Raw genomic sequence first — 19,128 nt, 5'->3', positions numbered from 1 at the left:
TCGGACAATTTCCCAACAAGACATACATGTCATGGAGAATGTCAAGCCCTAAGTCAAGCCATATGCATATGATCTTTATTCACATAATCCACAAGTAAAGTGACGAACTCTTTTCTAACTTTCTCCTACTCTGGCCAAAGATTTTCGGATCATGAAATTACAGATCACATAGAAGAATCACCCTCTTATACTGAGGGTGATAAGATGTCTTATTGTGCATTCATATATCTCTATGCATGATTGTTTCTTGTCGGCATTTTGGATTTGTTGGCTTGTCCCGTTCTTACTTAGTGGAGTTTTGTTTAGAGTAGGTGAAGTCTTGTATAAATAGAACCTTTAGGGTTTTATTTTAGTTGGAGGGTTGGCATGGCCACCTCCTAGAAAGAAATAGAGAGAGAACACTTCCAAAGGGAAAACACTCGAGAGAGAGAGTGGAAGGATCCAAAAGAGCGGCTCTTAGGATTCTAATTGACTTTGTGGATAAGTGGATTTCTTGTCTTTGTTGTCTTCTCTATTGGTTTCGTGGACGTAGGTCTTTACGTGTCGAACCCACGTATTTCATTTGTCTTGTCTCTTTATCGCTTTGATTTACTTGGATATTATTTATTGTTTGATTCTCTGCTTAGCTTAGGTTAAATTATTTGATTTGATCAATCAATTTGGTGTTGGGTATTGATGATTTTAGGCACAACACATATATCACCCAAATGCTCTTTTAAATAGAACAGTATATGTCATTATTGTTTTTGATATTTATCTTCCTTTGGAATATATAATATCATATATATTATATTTATATTTGTGACACTAACATGGTGACATAAAGATCGTTTAGAAAGTCAAATTTGGCTGTGAATTTGTTTGGTCCAATCTATTGAAGTGGAGGTATATGTCCTGTATTGCAATTTGCAAGTCATGTGGACAGTTTTGAAGTATGAAACCACATATATGGCAGCTACTGATGGTGATGACATAACTTGCCAATTACGCGGATAACATTCCACATTACCATTTGACTCTGGAATAGCTGAATTACCTATTTTCATCTTTAGGAAATAGGAAGGTCCATGTCTTAATTAGTCCTTAATTAGATCTGCCTAACCTAACCAGCAGGTTGTAGTATGTGGGAAGGTTTTGAATTTTTCTTTCCCTTTTAATATGCTATTAAATTTACGGTCGAACCGGTGATTCAGAGATTAAACCAACAAAATACGAACCAAAAGATTTTTCTAGTTCATCTAATCCGATTTCCATAACTACATACTTTTTTTTTATTTAGAACAATGTTACATGGCCTCAATTTATCACTCTCATTTTAACCTTAATTCATGTGGCATGTAACATCATCCTACACTGACATGAATTGAGGATAAAATGAGATCATAAATTAAGGATCTCGGAAATTTTCTTTTATTTGTGCCGGTGCAATATTAAAGGTTTAACCTGTTCACAATCGCCAGATCTATTTTAAATAATCTTACGACTGTGAATGTGAACGGGTTAAAAACCGTTGCAATATTGCACCGGTACTTCCCTGGGTCCCACTATTTAAGAGTTTTTTTTACTTTCTTATGAACCTTTGAAATATTTTTATGGAATTAAATTTAAGTAGAAATTCCAACAAACAGAAATAAAAATCATAATCACAATTAAGGAAGTTGGCGAAAGCGGATATTACCCGAAAAATATACCCGCACCCACCCGATGGATACAAATATAAGGAGCATATAAGATAAATAAACGACGAATGTAGATATTACATGAGTATATGGATACAGAAGGGATGGTATCTTACCCGAACCCGATTTGTTGTCATTCTTAATCACAATCACAAAATTGAAGATGATTAAGAATAGATAAATCAAGCATTACTCTAATAATATCATTTAATCAAGCGATTAAACATTCATAAATTAACGAACTCTCAAGGGAATGTTAATCTGGCGTGAGAACCCATGAAATTGGGGAAAAGGAATCAAACAAAGTTGGAAAAATTAATCAAACGGTGGAAAAATCACAGTCACCTTGGCTGTCCTATTGATTCACAAACAAAACAGGAAACTTTATCAAAACGTAAATACTAATACAAATTCCCCCAATTTACTCTCTCTCTCTCTGTTGTTTTTCATTATGTGCTTTTAACGTGACAAACCCACATTGATTCTGCCGCCTTTTATTTATTTCTCTGTTCCTGCTCTGCAAAGTTAGACATGCAATGGAAGCAAATGCATAGCCCAAGTTGATTTTCTTAGATTGTTGATCTTCAATTTTGGGGATTTTTTGAGTGATTGTGGAGGAGAAGTAAGGCAATGAAGAGGGAAGAACAAGCTCGGTCTTTGTTTGGGATTTCTCTCTCTGACAGACCCAAATGGCAACAGTTTCTCATTTGCTCTTCTGGGTTCTTCTTTGGCTACCTCGTTAATGGCGTCTGTGAGGTAGGTCTACAATCCGTTGTCTCTTCATCTTTTAACCCACTTTTTGCGTTTCTGAGGAAGTTTAAAGGATAGAACAGTAGAAAAATTTGAAGCTCGGTTTGTTTGGTTGCCAAGAAAGTTGAGGAAAATGAAATACAAATACCCAAAATTTGTTGTTTTTGTCAAGAAAATACCGTCCAAGTTACTGCAATCATGGTCTCATTTTGACAAATTCTGGGTTATTCTTCATAGTCCAAAAGGATTTCGATTTTCCTTCATTTTCCCCCTGTTTTCCTTCCGTTTCTCGGCAATAAAACAGAGCAAGAAAATACCCTTGCCACAAAGGTATTTGTTTAATCCAAATTTTGTGCCTTTTCCTCATAAATGCAACAACCCTTCAATTCATCAACCCAAGATCAAAAATAAAAAAGGGAACTCTTTTCTTTTCCATCATTTCCTTATCATTGAACTGAAATTTCCATGCATGTTCTATATATCTTAAGATTATTTAACTAAATTGTTAAAATTTTTCAGGAGTATGTATACAACAGGCTTCAATTCAGGTAACTTTTGAATCTTTAGGACTTTTTGTCACTTTTGTCTTACTAATCTTTTTGATGATCTTGATTTGGTTTCCAGTTATGGTTGGTACTTCACATTTGTTCAAGGATTTGTCTACATTTTTCTGATATACCTCCAAGGCTTCACCATAAAGCAAATGGTGAACCCTTGGAAGACATATATCAAGCTATCTGCAGTGCTTATGGGTTCCCATGGACTCACCAAAGGGTCCTTGGCTTGGCTTAATTATCCTGCACAGCTCATGTTCAAGTCCACCAAGGTAAAAGTAACCAATTGCCCGACTTTTGTTTAAGTTACTCTAATTTGGCTCAATGAACAGTTTCGTAGGTGATCTAATAAGTAATTGGAATTTAGTCGAAAGTAATTCGTCTAATGTGAACCTCCAATACTTTCAGAATATTAGATTAGATTAGACTAGACTTTAATCCAATGTAGTTTGACACTCGGTTCGATCATAAATTTAGTACTCCTGTTTAATTAGATTACAGATTCATAATGTGGCATATTTTAGGTTCTTCCGGTGATGGTAATGGGTGCCTTCATTCCGGGTCTGAGACGGAAATACCCACTTCATGAATATGTATCTGCAGTACTTTTAGTAGTCGGTTTGATCCTTTTCACCTTAGCGGATGCACAAACTTCTCCAAACTTTAGCGTTCTTGGTGTTCTGATGGTATCGGGTGCACTAGTCATGGACTCTTTCCTTGGTAACCTGCAAGAAGCCATCTTTACCATGAATCCTGAAACCACGCAGGTGATTTAAAATGTGAACAAAGTTGTTCCATGAAAAAAAACTGTGACTAATTCGGGTTTTTGTGTAATCTTTATTGAACAGATGGAGATGTTGTTTTGCTCAACAGTGGTGGGTTTGCCTTTCCTGATCCCTCCCATGCTTTTGACAGGGGAGTTATTCAAAGCATGGAATTCATGTTCTCAGCATCTCTACGTGTACGGTGTCCTAATCCTCGAAGCAATGGCCACGTTTATCGGTCAAATCTCGGTGTTATCCCTCATTGCCATTTTTGGTGCTGCAACCACAGCCATGGTACCTATTGTTTCACATGCATTTCCAAGTATTAATTCTTGTATCAATCAATGTACTACAATGCCATCAATCATTCATGATATTTGCAGGTTACAACGGCGAGAAAGGCGGTAACGTTGCTTCTATCGTATTTGATATTCACAAAGCCATTGACAGAGCAACATGGAACAGGACTTCTGATCATAGGCATGGGGATCACATTGAAGCTTTTGCCTGATAATAATAAACCCAACAACAGAGTGTCAACCACAAGACCTTCCCATATTGAACAACAGGCACAGCAAAGTCAAGTGGTATATGAATTAGGAGAAGAGGATGAAGAGAGGAGGTCATTAGTCTGAATACTAAATGCTATATATATATATATAATTTCATATGTCATCCTACTGTTTGTTGGTTTACAAGTTTACGCAATTAGGCTACTAAACTAATTGGAATTACAATGCCGAATTAACTATGTGAGTTTGTGTAACACAGTTGTGGTATATGATACCCTATTGAAATATACTACAGTTTTCCTCCATTTTAATATTTACAAGGAAAAGCAAAAGTTTAAAAAGAACACTAATGTTAACGTCCATACCAAGAACATAATATCAAAAACCAAAAAAAAAAAAGACAGACATATATATATATATAAATTCTCAAGTACGGATGTCCGCAACTTATGACTTGCGCACTCCACTTTTTAAGTGTTTTCAAAAGCAAAATGACAAGTGGGGTCACTGCTTTGGGTCCCACATATTTTAAATCAATGGTGAGAATATAATTTGTGGGTGTCCACATAAAAGAATTCTTGCATATATATATATATATGAATTCTTCTATGAGACCCCTTAAAATGAGAACTTTTTAGTCCTAAAAAATGTCCTAACTTTTAGAGTTCACTTTTAGGATTCAAAACTTATATGAATTCTTCTATATGATCAAATGATGTCCGATTAACTTGAAATTTTGTATGGAAATTCTAGTATGTCTAAATTGATTTATCATGCATGATTTATAATTTATTAAATTGCTTTTGATCATGATTAACCTAAGTACAATTCAAAGAAGCTCATTTGAGCATACCTGAAAATCGGGAAATTTCATCTCCTATTTCTTTGTAATTCCAATCATTTAAACATCATATATAGATTCTGAACCATTAATGGAGAATGTTTGACTCACAGCAACTCAAGAATAAGCTTGAAGCTCTAGGGTGCTAGGAAAAGTCTAAGCGTTCACCAAACATCCACTAAAGAAAAATATTTGAGTTGATTGAATTGAGCCTTAAGGCTGACTTATTTGGAAAGTTATGGAGTTCAATTTTATCTATGTTAAAACCTCGATCTGGATTTATCTTTGCAAGTATTGCATGGTTTGGAGCCCGTTTGAGCAAATGTGAAGAAAATGGACTTGTCTTAATATGGTGCAGCTTATCGAGTACTTCATGCATTATATTGGTCTTGAATATTGGTGGACAAATACCAAGGTGGCATGTCTCAAACTTGGAGGGAGCTTTTTGCCTTTTGAATTTGAAGAGTGCCGCCACTGTGAAAATCTCTAAATTTGGGGGTAAACTTGTGAAAATCTCTAAGTTCTTGATGAAATTATGAAAATTATCATCCTTTAGTGGTTTGAAAGTCATAGGTTGGTGAACCTAGGTAGTGGACGTAGGAGGGTACATTGTTCCGAACCACTCGAAAATCTCGTGTTGATTTTGTGTGCTTAGGTTTTTACTTGCTTTACAAATCGATTCTCATAATGTGCCTGTCATACTTGTGTGAAGTTTGGTCGTACATTGTCGTGGATTGCCACTACTTGCATTCTTACATATTATTTAGAAATCTTAAATATTGTCTAGAATTCTTGCATAGTATCAAGTACTTACATTTTATTGACTGGCATCTCACTCAATTGTATGGCATTCATCATCTTGCTTGAAATCAACCAGGAGAATAAATTAGCGACCTAATTTGTGGGTGGTGTGCTAATTTGTATTTATTTATTGAAAAATGAACTAGAGGTTTTTATTTTTGAAATTCGGTGACATAATTAACCCCCTCTTGTATACACCAAGGAAAGCGATCGATGATCCATTGCAATATAGGAGATTAGTAGACATTTTATGTATACTGGACCAGATATTCTTATGCAATTTACACTTTGAGTCAACTGATGAGTAATCCCCTACAACTCTACACATTGATTGCTGCTCACAATAGGCCAAGGAGTGTTTTATCCTTTCATTAACACGTTGCAAGTACATCCTTTCAAGTATTAATCATGCTAATTTTGACCAATTATTGTCTGTTAAATGTGCCCATCCATCCTTTCAAGTTTCAACATCCAAGTCCCAGTCTAGTTGGTTCCCATTCATGTATTTCTACCCAGTAATCAAGGGTCCGAACCTTGTAAGTAGCATTTGTGTGCATTTATGTGAGTGTGTGTGGGTTGCATGTGTGTGAGTTGGAGGGATACATGTGTGATTCATGTCTGTGCTTCTATTGTCACATAAAATAATATAAAAAAAACTAAGCAAAATCTTGATGATGCTCTTTATTTATTTATTACCACGAACTTCACATGGGGATTTGGGGGTCCTGAGCTACAGCCCGTCTAGCCCGCCCCTACTATTCCATAATCTTCATGTTCATGGTGCTTAATTCACTGGCTATCTATGATGATCAATTGATCATCATCAATTGCAGAGAAAAAGAGAAAGTGGATGTAATTATATAGAGGGTTGATCTTAGTATGAAATCTAATTATTAAACAGTGAATATAACGTTACTTCTTTCCTACCCAGTACTAGTGGGGGAAACTATATCAGAAGTGATAGGGATCCGAGTAAATGAGATCCTAGTCATCCCAGTAACCAATCATGTTCCTTGATTATTGTACATTGGTTTTGTGGACTCCTACACTTACATCAATTAATGATCAGAATTTGATTATTGGAATGATTAAGATCCCATTTACTGGGATCCCTAACATTTTTGAAACTTTATACGTTCATACTTGATATAGGAAAGTTAATTAATGGACCTAATTAGGACATGATAACGACCCATCTACTAGTGGGGGAAACTAAATATATCTTCATACTTAATAGAGAAATGTGAATTAATGGACCGAACTATGGGATATGAAAACGACCCGTACATATACCACCATCAGTACTAGAATATTGGGCCACATGGAGTGGCAAACCTAGGATTCAAACTCATTGGAAACACAATTAAGCAGAGGGGATTCGGGAGCAGCGTCTTGACAATTTTTTTTGGGTTATTTATATGTCACGAAGATAATCATTAACGATAGTTTCAAGCAAATAATTGTTCTCTACAAGTTAGACTAGATGAATTTGGGGCCTAAAATATTTTGGATGGGGGCCTTTGTAACTAAAACTATGCAGATCTATCATAAAAGAAATTGGGTCCAATATACATATCTATTAGAGATTTCAATGTAACCACTTATAAAAAATGTACGGATGAGTTTGTATTTTGCATATTCACACTGGTTTATAAATACCAATGCGAGTGAAAGAGTAAACAATGAATATATATATAAAAAAAAGTATAAGATAGAAGAGGACCAATCACATGAGAGAGGACAAAGAGTTTTAACCCTAGTTGTAATTTTTAGAAATCCAATGGGGCAAAGTTGGAATTAAATGAGAGCATATATATCTTCTTGTATACAAACTGACTGTTTTTCAAGTCAATGGGGGCAAGTGCCCCAACTCACCTCAAAAGCGGGTATGTCAATCGTCACATAAAGACTCCATAATCCCCATGGACCAGTTGAGACATGGGCCAAGACTCCGTATCAGAAGATAACATACGGTGACATTAGCATACGTTGGGTTAAGTAATGACTCATCTCACAAATTGCAATAATAGAAACACTCATGGAACTTGAACTCACGACTGTACCGCTTGCTATAAGAGTTACTGCGATCAAATTCACAATCTCAACCAACGATCCGTTTGTTTTTTACACCATTAATAAGAATCAACCTCTAACCTAACGAATGGGAAATAATCTATCAATTTCAAAAATTATGGGTTCAATTCATATTCCGAACTTGTACATAACATTTTCATTTGTTTGTCTAAGATACATGATTTATGAATTATTGTGTGAATTCATGAATTTATCGAGTGCACACCTTATGAAGGGTGCGTACTGATTAGGTGAAAGTGGTTTAGTTATCAACTGAAATGTATCATCATCACTACCCCAAGTAACATGTGTCGGTTAATTTTCTAGAGGATTTGCTTGAGTTTTTTTTTATTTTTTTTATTTAATTTAATTTTATCGTTGAGAAAATTTAACTAGTAAATTCCAACGTAAAAAAAAAGAACCGAGGCGAAGAGATAGATAGAGTGAATTTTCATGGGGCCTAATTGCATGTATGGATTTCATTGTGATCACGCGTTGTATTTTGCCTCAACTTACCTTATTGTCAGTAATAAAATTCTGTGTGCGTCAGCCTAATGATTTGAATTTAGATGATCAAACTTTTATATTATCGTTATAGGTTTTAAAAAAAGTGTATTGATTGTGAAATGGATAAGACTAGAACATTCAGTTTTATTGTTAGTGGACCATTTTAGAGAATCAATTAACCTTTGTGGTCGTGTACATAATACATATATATCAAGACCATACAAAAAAACTAAATTTAACTTGTTATTGTTTTGCTGTCACGAGACCCTGACATGTATGTTTAACATTTATATATCTATATATGTATCATCCATCTTTAACAATTTTATATATTCAGTCTATATATTAGCGCGTACGTACGTGGCACTCATTATGTGTACATAATTACATGCAACCTTCTCATGTTATTAATTGTTTGTATGATATGGAAATGTCGCTAAGTAGCTATTATATTTTAGGTGTGCACTGGTTAAATTTGTTAAAATATGAGTAATTTAGTAGCACCCTCGACTAATTTTATGAATGTTGCTTATCACACCGACACAATCATGCAATATTTTGTCGTGAATTAACTAACAAAACTCGAATATAGAAAAATCTGTAAAAACAAAAGAGAGAAGTAAGACACACGATTTAACTAGATTCGACACAACTTGTCTACGTACTCGGGTGAAGAACAATGAATAATTTCATTAATACGAAGAAGATTACAAAAGAGATGAGCTCTTGAACTCAAGAACTAATCCAAATCTCTTTCTCGCTCTAGACGACACTCTCTCAGTGTTTAGAACTCAATACAACCCTATTTTTCACAACTTTATTATATCCAAGATGACCGTTGATCATTATTTTTCACAACTTCATTATATCCAAGATGACCGGAAGAACCTGATGTCCGGGCTACTTAAGGAGCACCATGACAGATGTGAAAGGAATCGAACAACGATCAAGCAGCAGAAGAATAAAAATTTTCGATTCCTAATCCGAGGATTTGTTTAAAAACAACATTCGATTATGAGTTTAGAATAGTTACCCTTGTAGCGCGCCTTTCGTACTATCGAAGCATACAACGAACACGAACTTTCTGATCGTGCCTCTACGGTATCCACACGAACGATGCAATCTTCGTGTACGTCTCACGTCCACGAACGAAACTCACGAGCCCTCCGATTGCTAGACCGAAACGAACCCACCGTCTTCAAATCATTCAACACCTTGAATCAGTATAGTGAGCAAAATATGAGAACACCTTTCGAAAGACTCTCAGCCTGTTCTTGGAAGAACTCACGTATAACTTATATGTTTTCACAAAACATATAATCACCTTCTTTTTTTTCTTTGTCGAATATATATATATATATATATATATATATATAATTGAAAACGGAATCCACACTTCAATTATATCTCTTTTTTAACATATATATATATATATATATATATATATATATATATATATCTTTATATATATAAAGAAAATGAGATAAAATAGAATTCCAAAAATGTTTGAGTCCTACTCAAATACTTCTCTTGGTTTCTAGAAATTTATTAATACCAAAGTCAAAATATCCTAGTCCAACTAGGACCGAAAAATGCTCACATTAAATATAAAATTCATCTCATGAATTTTACGTTCCGTATTGCTTATCATTCTTAGTGTGCGACCCTGTAGGTTTCCGTAATGTTGGTAGTAATTATAAAATCCTATTTTAGAATTACAAGCAGTGAGTGATGTCTAGCAATATATCATTGCTACCCAAATTATGAGAAAGTCAATGTTTCGACTCAACCTTTACCGCGACTAATGTTACCGTGTTGTAAATTCCTTTTATCCTCGATATCTTGATTGAACAAGAGACATGGATATGTCACCCTCGTATAGCTCAATCAATGTTTCCTGATTCCCGAATAAGCTAATCGAAACAAATGACATTGATATCATTATATCAACTCATTTGAGCATGGCCATGCATTTATCAGCTCTATTCAATCAAGAGGCCTTAGATATCAATCCCGTGTTATGAGAAGGACAAATTCCATCTTGATCACTCATATCCCTCTACATAATTTATTATACACCTGATCACCACCTTTATAGTCACCTTGTTAAGGGCAACGTTTGACAGTGTCAAAATGAACAATTTCTTATGTCGGGAACAATGGTGATCTCAGGTCGAAGGACTACAAAACACCATCATTACTATGAAATTATTTATGACATCCATAACACGATCCATGTAATGATTTCATGGTGGGTCGATCCAGTACATAAATTCTCCAATTTATATACCTACGTGTTGACTTAATATCATATATTAATCAAGCACATATTAGCCTCTACATATTATTGTTGTCCCTGTTAATAATAATATTTGGCTAAGGACATTTAAGAATATACATTATATTCTAAGGACATTATTACAATAATTCATACTACACATATATAAATAATTACAATAACTAAAAATAACTTTATTAATAAAATATCCATGATAATATAATGTGCTAAAGAATCATCATATGATTGACTTTAGTGCACACTCTCCAACAAGATGCTCTGTATGAGCCAAATTCCACAACTTTATTATATCCAAGATGACCGTTGATCATTGTATCTATATATCTTGCTCAGTGCTATTGTAAAGTTGAAATTGAATGAAATACAATTCACCTTTTCTCTGTCTTATCTCTACTTTTCTCTGCGCTCTTACTTATCTCTGCTTTCATTTGCTACAATCCTCACAAATTATTACAAAATTTATGGGTCCATGCAATAGTTTGCAAATTAGGTATGTCAGACAAACAAATAGTAATTCCATTTATGGACTCAATAAGAATCATATTCACGACTTTGGTAGAGTGAAAGCTCCCCCTAACTATTATATTAGAAGTTAGATTACTATATATGAAATATACTAAGAATCATGCCTTCCCTTTTGTATAAGGTAAATGTTTGGATATGTTTTTATACCATTAATAGGAATCAACTTCTAATTTAACGATTAAGCGTACCCTTTTCAATGGGTTCAATTCTTACGTTGAACTCGTACATAAAATTTTCATTTAATTATTTGGCATATGCTATTTGTGAGTTATTGTGTGAATTCAAAATTTATCGAGTCACATCATATAAAGGGTACTAAAAATGAATCATCATCACTACCCAAAAAAGTACCATGCGTTGGTTAATTATTTAATTTGGTAGAGGATTTGCTTTATGGGAAGGAATTTATTCTCCCCTGTGCTTGTAGCTAGTGCAACCTATCTAAAGTCACACCAGCTTCCTAATGTAATATTAATAATCAGGTGTTGACGTGTTGTGACTAATTTAATTTTTCTTTCAAATTCATTAAAAAAAGAACATGTAACATGCAAATCAAATTGTGCTTGTTTAATGAGGTTTTTTTTTTTTTAATTTTTTTTTCATCTTCGAGAAAATTTAACTGGTAAATTATAGGGAAAGAAAGAGAGAGAGATAGAGTGAATATTTTTGGGATAAATTATATTGACTCGAAAGGTTCTGAGTTTGATTTTCACTGAGATTAATATCCTAGTGGTCACGCGTTGAGTTTTGATACAACTTATCATATCATCAGACGATAAATTTTGTGTGTGCATGCCTAATTAATAACTTGAATTTAAACTCATATTGAATGTTCAAGTGATAAACTTATATGATATTGTTATCGATTATAAAAAAAATATTGATTGTGAAATGGATAAGACTAGAACATTATTAGTGGACCATATTAGAGAATCAATTAACCTTTGTCGTCGTGTACACAATGCATATCAAGACCATACAAAAAACTAAATTTAACTTGTTATTGTTTTGCTGTCACGAGAGACTGACATGTATGTTAACATTTATATATATATACACAAAAATACTCTTATGTGTATCAAAAATATGGATTTGTTTTTCAATCATAAATGTAGTGGGTCCCACAAAAAATGTGCGACCCCCATTTTTCTTGTGTTTCATTATAACCATTGAATTTTGTGTTCATAAAGTTGATACACTGAAGAATTTTTCTAATATATATGTATATATATATGTACATGTATGTATGTATCATCCATCTTTTGCCACTAATTATGTGTACATATAATTACATGCAACCTTCTCATGTTAGAATTTCAAGGCACTGTATCTTTTGGATGCGCACAGGTTAAATTTACGAGTTTATGCAATAGTTTGCCAATCACGCATGCCAGACAAATGCATAATAATTTCATTTATGGACTCAGTAAGAATCAAACCCACGACTTCCGGGTGAAAGCTCTCCCTAATTAACTATTATATTAGGAGGAGTTAGATAGTAATATATGAAATAAGGAATATACCAAGAATCATGCGTTTCACTTTTGTATAAGATAAAATTTGTTGCTCAATGGTTCTATTTCAAGTCACCAACAAATTAACATACACCAAGAAGTATACATCAACACTTTTCCAGGTAAAATATGACATTTTCTTGGTTTCAATCACTATAACATTTAACATGGTCTAGATTAATCCTCTTGTATTGTTAAAAGGGTGTTGTTATGGTGACCTTTCATTTCTATGGGAGCCAAAATGAAAGGAGCAAACAATGAGTGACACGTATAGAGCTTCTAGTGGCTAGTGATGCTATTGCTATATAACCACACACACACAGACACACACACATACATACATATATATATATATATTACTTTTTTCTTTCTGCCTTGTAAGTGGACGACCTTGCTGCTGTCCTCTCTCACTACTCCCCGCATACAAACACAATTTGTGTTGTTAACCGCATTATCAGTAAAGAAAGGACGACCAGCTTCTTCAGACTTGGAATCCATTGAAGGCCTTCAAGCGACGACCAACTTAATTCAGACTGTAAGTCAAAACTGATTATGCAGGTGCATATATATATATATACATATATATACACGTATCTTCTTCTTCTTCTTTACCATGTTTAAGAAACCAATTTAAATTCTTGGTTTGAATCCAGTTTGTATTCTACAGACTAAAATACGTACGTGTGTGTTGTGTGTGTGTGTATGTGTATATATATATATATACATATATCGGCAGTAGTAGTTTCATTAATTTATTTTAGGAATCAAAATGACAATTAAACGCAAGTCTATCATATTTAAAACCTCATTCATCGTTTCTAAGTAAAGAAATTTAAACTTTTTTAATTAAAATTTTATTTAATATTTTCCAATTTTGTTTACACAATGCTTGATTTTATAAAATTGAACTTATTTTAACGACACTCACTATTAAAAAGATTGTTTGGAAACCAATCATTATTCACAATTAATTGGAATATATTTTCATATAATTAAGAGATTATATATCATGGATCTTACGAGACATTTGATTGACATTTAGAGGGTGAGAACTACTCATTCCACCATCTATTCTTCCTTGTGGAGAATAGTTAAACTCACCAAAATGGTGAAAATGACTATTCTCCCCAAAAGAATGAGTTAATGTCTAAAAAATTATTTTGTTCTTATTTTTATTTTTAATTTTTTTAAAAGAAAAGATAATATGAAAATTATATTATTAAAATTTTCATATTACTCACTTTTATACTTACACCCATTCAATTATGAACCAAACGCCTTGTTATATTCTTGATGGTCAATGGTGAATTTCCAAACATAATTGTTTATATCGTTTACGATATACGGAGATGCTTCGAGAGAGGGGTGATCCAACTATTCCGTTGTTTATCATTATTTCAATAAAAGAATTGTTTAAGTATATTTTTAATGAGTAAAGTAAATACAAGCAAGCTCAAAATGTGAATTAAAAATATTTGTTGGCCCCTTTCGAGTAACAGGAAAATTATATATTTTGTAGACAAATTGAAATAGTAATAAGCTCAGAAATGGAAAAAGAATAATAATTAGAACTACTTATAATTATAAATTATAATAAATTATTTTTTTTGGGTAATTGATGAACTCGTTTTCCCAAGCATGGTTACAAACTTGGGGGCATGAACATTTGACACCTTGGCACTTATTTCTCAGTCTCTTGAGTTCTTCAGATTCAGGTTTCATTTTATTCTCATCCTGTTGCCAAGAACCAAACTTTTCTCATGAATCCTCATAAACAATCATCCGCCATTTCGCAAACACTTGAACCCATCAATGGCTCATTGAAGAGGACTTGAAAGGTCCAAACTTTATATTTTTTTGGGGTAATCTGCTATCGCTATTGAAAATTTAGTCTGGTATAATCGATTTTTTTTGGGTCTTGATGATATTTTTTTTGGGGTTTGATGTTCTGCTGAAAAAAATACTCCATTGAAGGATGGTTGCATTCGGGAAGAAGTTAAAAGAAACACAAATTCAAGAATGGCAAGGGTATGTACGTTTATGTGTTAATGCACTCTGCTTTTAATTTTGTTCTTTTATGATATTTTATCATTTGGCAAGTTGGATTATAATCTGATTCTTCTCAGATACTACATCAACTATAAGCTGTTGAAGAAGAAAGTGAACCGATATTCACAGGAAATTGATGTTGGAGGTCAGAATCCAGAAGATGTTCTGAGGGACTTCTCAAGATTGTTAGATAGCCAGGTACTGACTATATTTATAACAATTTGTCCTCAGTCTTTGTTTTTTTTACTTATTTGAGATTACAGATTATGAACCATTTGTATTGTAATAGCACGCATTCCATGCACATTGTCAGCAATCTGTTCTTGGATTAAGTTCTGGGCCTTTGCATGGAATTGATTGGTGTTCTGCATGTGCCAATGGCTTGGAAATGAGATTTTTGTAATTCGATGACAATACAAGTCGATCTTATCTGTCTGCCTTCTTGGATAATTTCAGATTGAGAAGATTGTCTTGTTTTTCTTAAAACAAAAAGGGCTACTTGCGAGCAGATTGTTATATCTTGGAGAAAAGCAAGATGCTCTTTTGCAGCAGTCAGATGGGTTTAACATATCCGAACAACAAGAAGCATATAGAGTAGTTGGACAGGATCTTTTACGGCTTCTTTTTTTTGTTGAGATGAATGCTATTGGCTTACGCAAGATCTTGAAGAAGTTTGATAAGCGATTTGGTTATAAATTTACTAATTACTATGTCAAAACTCGAGCAAATCATCCTTATTCTCAGCTGCAACAAGTGTTTAAGCATGTGGTAATATCTCCAATTCAAGTTCAATGGGCTTCACCAGCTCCTTTTCACTATTATATCTCGCTTTATATATCTTGTTTCCTAGCTTCAGCTTTGTGTTGTATCTATACTAAACATATAGGGTATTGGGGCTGTCGTTGGAGCCATATCTCGTAATCTTGCAGACCTTCAAGACCATCAGGGTTCCTACATATCAATATATGATCAGCCTGCTTTATCCCACCCGGTTCTCTCTCTTATCCTCTAAATTTTTTTATTAAAAAGTGTTGGATTTGATATTCATGCAATCATGCTTCATTGTAATTTCTTATGAACATGAACTTGTATAGAATTGACATTCTTTGAAATTATTAGTGAAGCTTATCATCTTAACCTTGTATTTGTTCAGAATGGACTTTGTATGTATCTTAGTGCCAATTGTTGAATAATGCAGGACCCTGTCATTGATTCTATCAAGGCAGCTGTGAACAGGTTATCAAACTCCACAAATTTCCTCGATTTTTTGGGAAAACATGCGTTTATAATTCAAGAGGATCCAAGTCCATCTGAAGATCATGTTATCGAGCAGAATTATCATTATATGTCACTTCTCTTGAACTTGGTAAACACTTTTCTGTACATGGTAAACACATACATCATTGTCCCGACAGCAGACAGGTACTCCCTGAGCCTTGGAGCTGCAGCAACTGTCTGTGGTGTCGTGATTGGGTCGATGGCTGTTGCACAGGTGTTCTCTTCAGTATATTTTAGTGCATGGTCCAACAGGTCGTACTTGAGACCTCTAGTATTCAGCAGCATGGTTCTCCTTGTGGGGAACACGTTATATGCACTGGCTTTTGATCTTAATTCAATAGCAGTTCTTCTGATTGGTCGACTTCTCTGTGGGTGGGTAATTCTCTCTCTCATTACTTGAGCCATGAAGCTTAAACGATATTCTTTTTCTTTCACTTCTTGATCACAATAGCATAGCACATTCAATAGAAAATAGGCCGTTTTATAGAATTTTATTCATGACTGTTAGACAAATCCGGTCTGGTCATCTTCCCTGTTTATTTGGTTTGTACTTTACTTCCATAACTGTTCATCGCTGTTTGATACAATCTTCTCTAAAGATATTAGCAATTGTAATCTTTTTTCTTCTAATGATATGAGGTTTAGAATGGAAATTAAAGTGGTTTTATGATAATGGATCAGAGAGCCTAATTAATATTTGATAATCTGCATCTTTTTTTCATCAAGTTTGTTCTTATGTCAATAGAATGCCCATTTTTAGCTCATGTTCTATACCAAAAGAAGCGATGGACTGATGATACTCCTAAGTGTTAACTATGATTTTGAGTGTCTCATACCTGCATATTGATGAATTGTTGTCATGCTTTTCTCTTATAACTGTGAAGTTTTACCATGTAACTATCAAGTTAATAGATATTCATGACTCTTGGCCTTTCCTAAAGCCTAAAGGATTCGACTCTGTTGGTTTTTCTGTGCTAACTAATGAGGTAATATTCAGGTTTGGTTCAGCAAGAGCAGTTAACAGGCGATATATCAGTGATTGCGTACCTTTGAAGTTACGAATGTGGGCTTCTGCAGGTTTTGTCAGTGCAAGTGCACTAGGAATGGCATGCGGTCCAGCACTTTCCTGCTTATTTCAAACTAATTTCAAGATTTACAAGTTGACATTTAATGAGGACACTTTGCCTGGTTGGGTTATGGCTTTCTTATGGCTTATATATTTACTGTGGCTGTGGATTTCATTTAGAGAACCTTCACGTGAGACTAAAGAGAATTCCTTGCTGAATGCATCCAATACTGGTATGTGAGTATGTCAACGAATTTGAGCCACCAATATTCTGTATCTTTTCGGTTTAATGCTATTTTATTCACAGTGGAGTAATCAAGGATTGAATCATGTTCATTACAGGAATAATTGTAAATGACATTGTTGAAAATAGTTTTAAACATCCTTTGCTTCCAAAATCAGAAGTGGACCAACAATGTGAAGATGGAGACCAAGAATTAGATGATTGTGAAGATGATTCTAAGGAAATTAGGCCTGTCACTTCGATTGTTGCAGCGTATCAATTACTTACACCGTCTATAAAGGTGCAATGTTAATTGAAGTCAATTAAACTTATATGCATCTATTCTTTCTGCCATTCTACATATTGTTCATTAAGCAATTATGATTTTCATGGATCCAAGTTTGCTTCGAGTGGATTCAGAGGACGTACGTACCATCTGTCATCAATCAACGATAAATAAAACACAGGATCCGAATGAGCACTCACAAACCTCTGTTGAAGAATTAATGAATGTTTAATGCTACTGAGTGTCAGACACGCTACGCTACGTATTATATTTCATTGTTTTCATTTAAGGAACACTCCATGGAGTGTTAGAATTTTCTTTCCTTTGGGATTATTTTAGAATTTTCCTAGGAGATAAAATGTGCTAATATTTAACACAGTTTCTGTATTGCATCGTGCTGTGTCTTGCCAGGTTCAACTTTTTGTCTACTTTATGCTAAAATATGCCATGGAGATTATACTGGCGGAATCAAGTGTTGTCACCGAGTATTACTTTGTTTGGTCAACAACAAGCGTGGCAATTTTTCTCGCATCTCTTGGGCTGACAGTGCTTCCTGTAAATATCGTCGTTGGAAACTACATCAGCAACATGTTCGAAGAAAGGTAAGCCTTCTCGCATTGAGAAGACCTGAATGCTCTGTCAATTCTCATTTACATTAGTGTCTAGAAATCGCCTCAGCTGATAAACTGGACTTCTAATACACATTTCTTTTGAACTTGTTACAGGCAAGTTCTTCTGGCATCTGAGATTATGGTGTGCATAGGTATTCTGCTGAGTTTCCATATACTGATCCCTTATTCTGTGCCTCAATATGTCGGCTCAGCACTTATCACATTTGTAGCTGCTGAAGTCCTTGAAGGTAAGTCGCGGTTGTTTTACAAGTACAATAGATCAGTTTGTTTAGGATCATTATGGGCACACTTTATGCTGACAATTCTCAGATGGTTATATGAATATGCAGTTGCTTAATATAACACTAATTTTTTTGGGTGGATATCTCGTGCTTTGGAACATCTTTTTGCGCTTTTTGGACTCAGGAATGAAATTCTAATATGTTGCATGTCTAAAACAAAAATTTCCGTTGGAGATGCTGTTTTCTTGTTGACCCTCTTAGTAACCCTATCTGCTTGATGAATCAGGTGTGAATTTATCACTTCTATCTCGAGTCATGTCATCGAGGCTCTCCCGGGGAACCTACAATGGTGGACTTCTTTCGACAGAAGCTGGAACCTTAGCGCGGGTAGTTGCAGATGGAACAATAACACTTTCTGGTCACTTGGGTGTGAGCAGGCTCTTAAATATCACATTAGTTCCTTCCCTCTTCATCTGTATTACCTCCATTGCTGCCACCTGCTTCACCTACAACTCTCTGTACTAATTTTCTCGCCTTCTCTCCTGTATGTACAA

The 19,128-nt window shown here is 34.4% G+C and overlaps 2 protein-coding genes across 3 annotated transcripts; both read left to right on the top strand.

Moving 5' to 3' along the window:
* The first annotated feature begins 2,105 nt into the window (after positions 1-2,105).
* Positions 2,106-4,564, top strand: LOC119984634 (UDP-galactose/UDP-glucose transporter 2-like). The gene is made up of 6 exons (XM_038828680.1): positions 2,106-2,435; positions 2,949-2,977; positions 3,054-3,255; positions 3,508-3,750; positions 3,832-4,041; positions 4,131-4,564. Exons 1-6 carry the CDS (start codon positions 2,310-2,312, stop codon positions 4,380-4,382), a joined length of 1,062 nt encoding a protein of 353 aa, XP_038684608.1. The 5' UTR covers positions 2,106-2,309; the 3' UTR covers positions 4,383-4,564.
* An 8,624-nt stretch (positions 4,565-13,188) lies between these two features.
* Positions 13,189-19,126, top strand: LOC119984393 (SPX domain-containing membrane protein At4g22990-like). Of its 2 annotated transcripts, XM_038828311.1 has the most exons (11): positions 13,189-13,354; positions 14,794-14,847; positions 14,946-15,066; positions 15,325-15,636; positions 15,755-15,859; positions 16,067-16,518; positions 17,144-17,445; positions 17,555-17,736; positions 18,133-18,323; positions 18,447-18,580; positions 18,861-19,099. In XM_038828311.1, exons 2-11 carry the CDS (start codon positions 14,795-14,797, stop codon positions 19,097-19,099), a joined length of 2,091 nt encoding a protein of 696 aa, XP_038684239.1. In that variant the 5' UTR covers positions 13,189-13,354; position 14,794. The 2 variants fall into 2 exon arrangements, with proteins under 2 accessions (XP_038684239.1, XP_038684240.1); XM_038828312.1 differs by lacking the exon at positions 13,189-13,354 and having other exon boundaries at positions 14,795-14,847; positions 18,861-19,126.
* The last annotated feature ends 2 nt before the right edge of the window (positions 19,127-19,128 follow it).

This window comes from Tripterygium wilfordii, chromosome 18 (genome assembly GCF_013401445.1).
Source record: "Tripterygium wilfordii isolate XIE 37 chromosome 18, ASM1340144v1, whole genome shotgun sequence".
Lineage (NCBI taxonomy): Eukaryota > Viridiplantae > Streptophyta > Magnoliopsida > Celastrales > Celastraceae > Tripterygium > Tripterygium wilfordii.
Note: the sequence above shows the minus strand (reverse complement) of the source record. Positions and strands in the feature narration are given on the sequence as shown.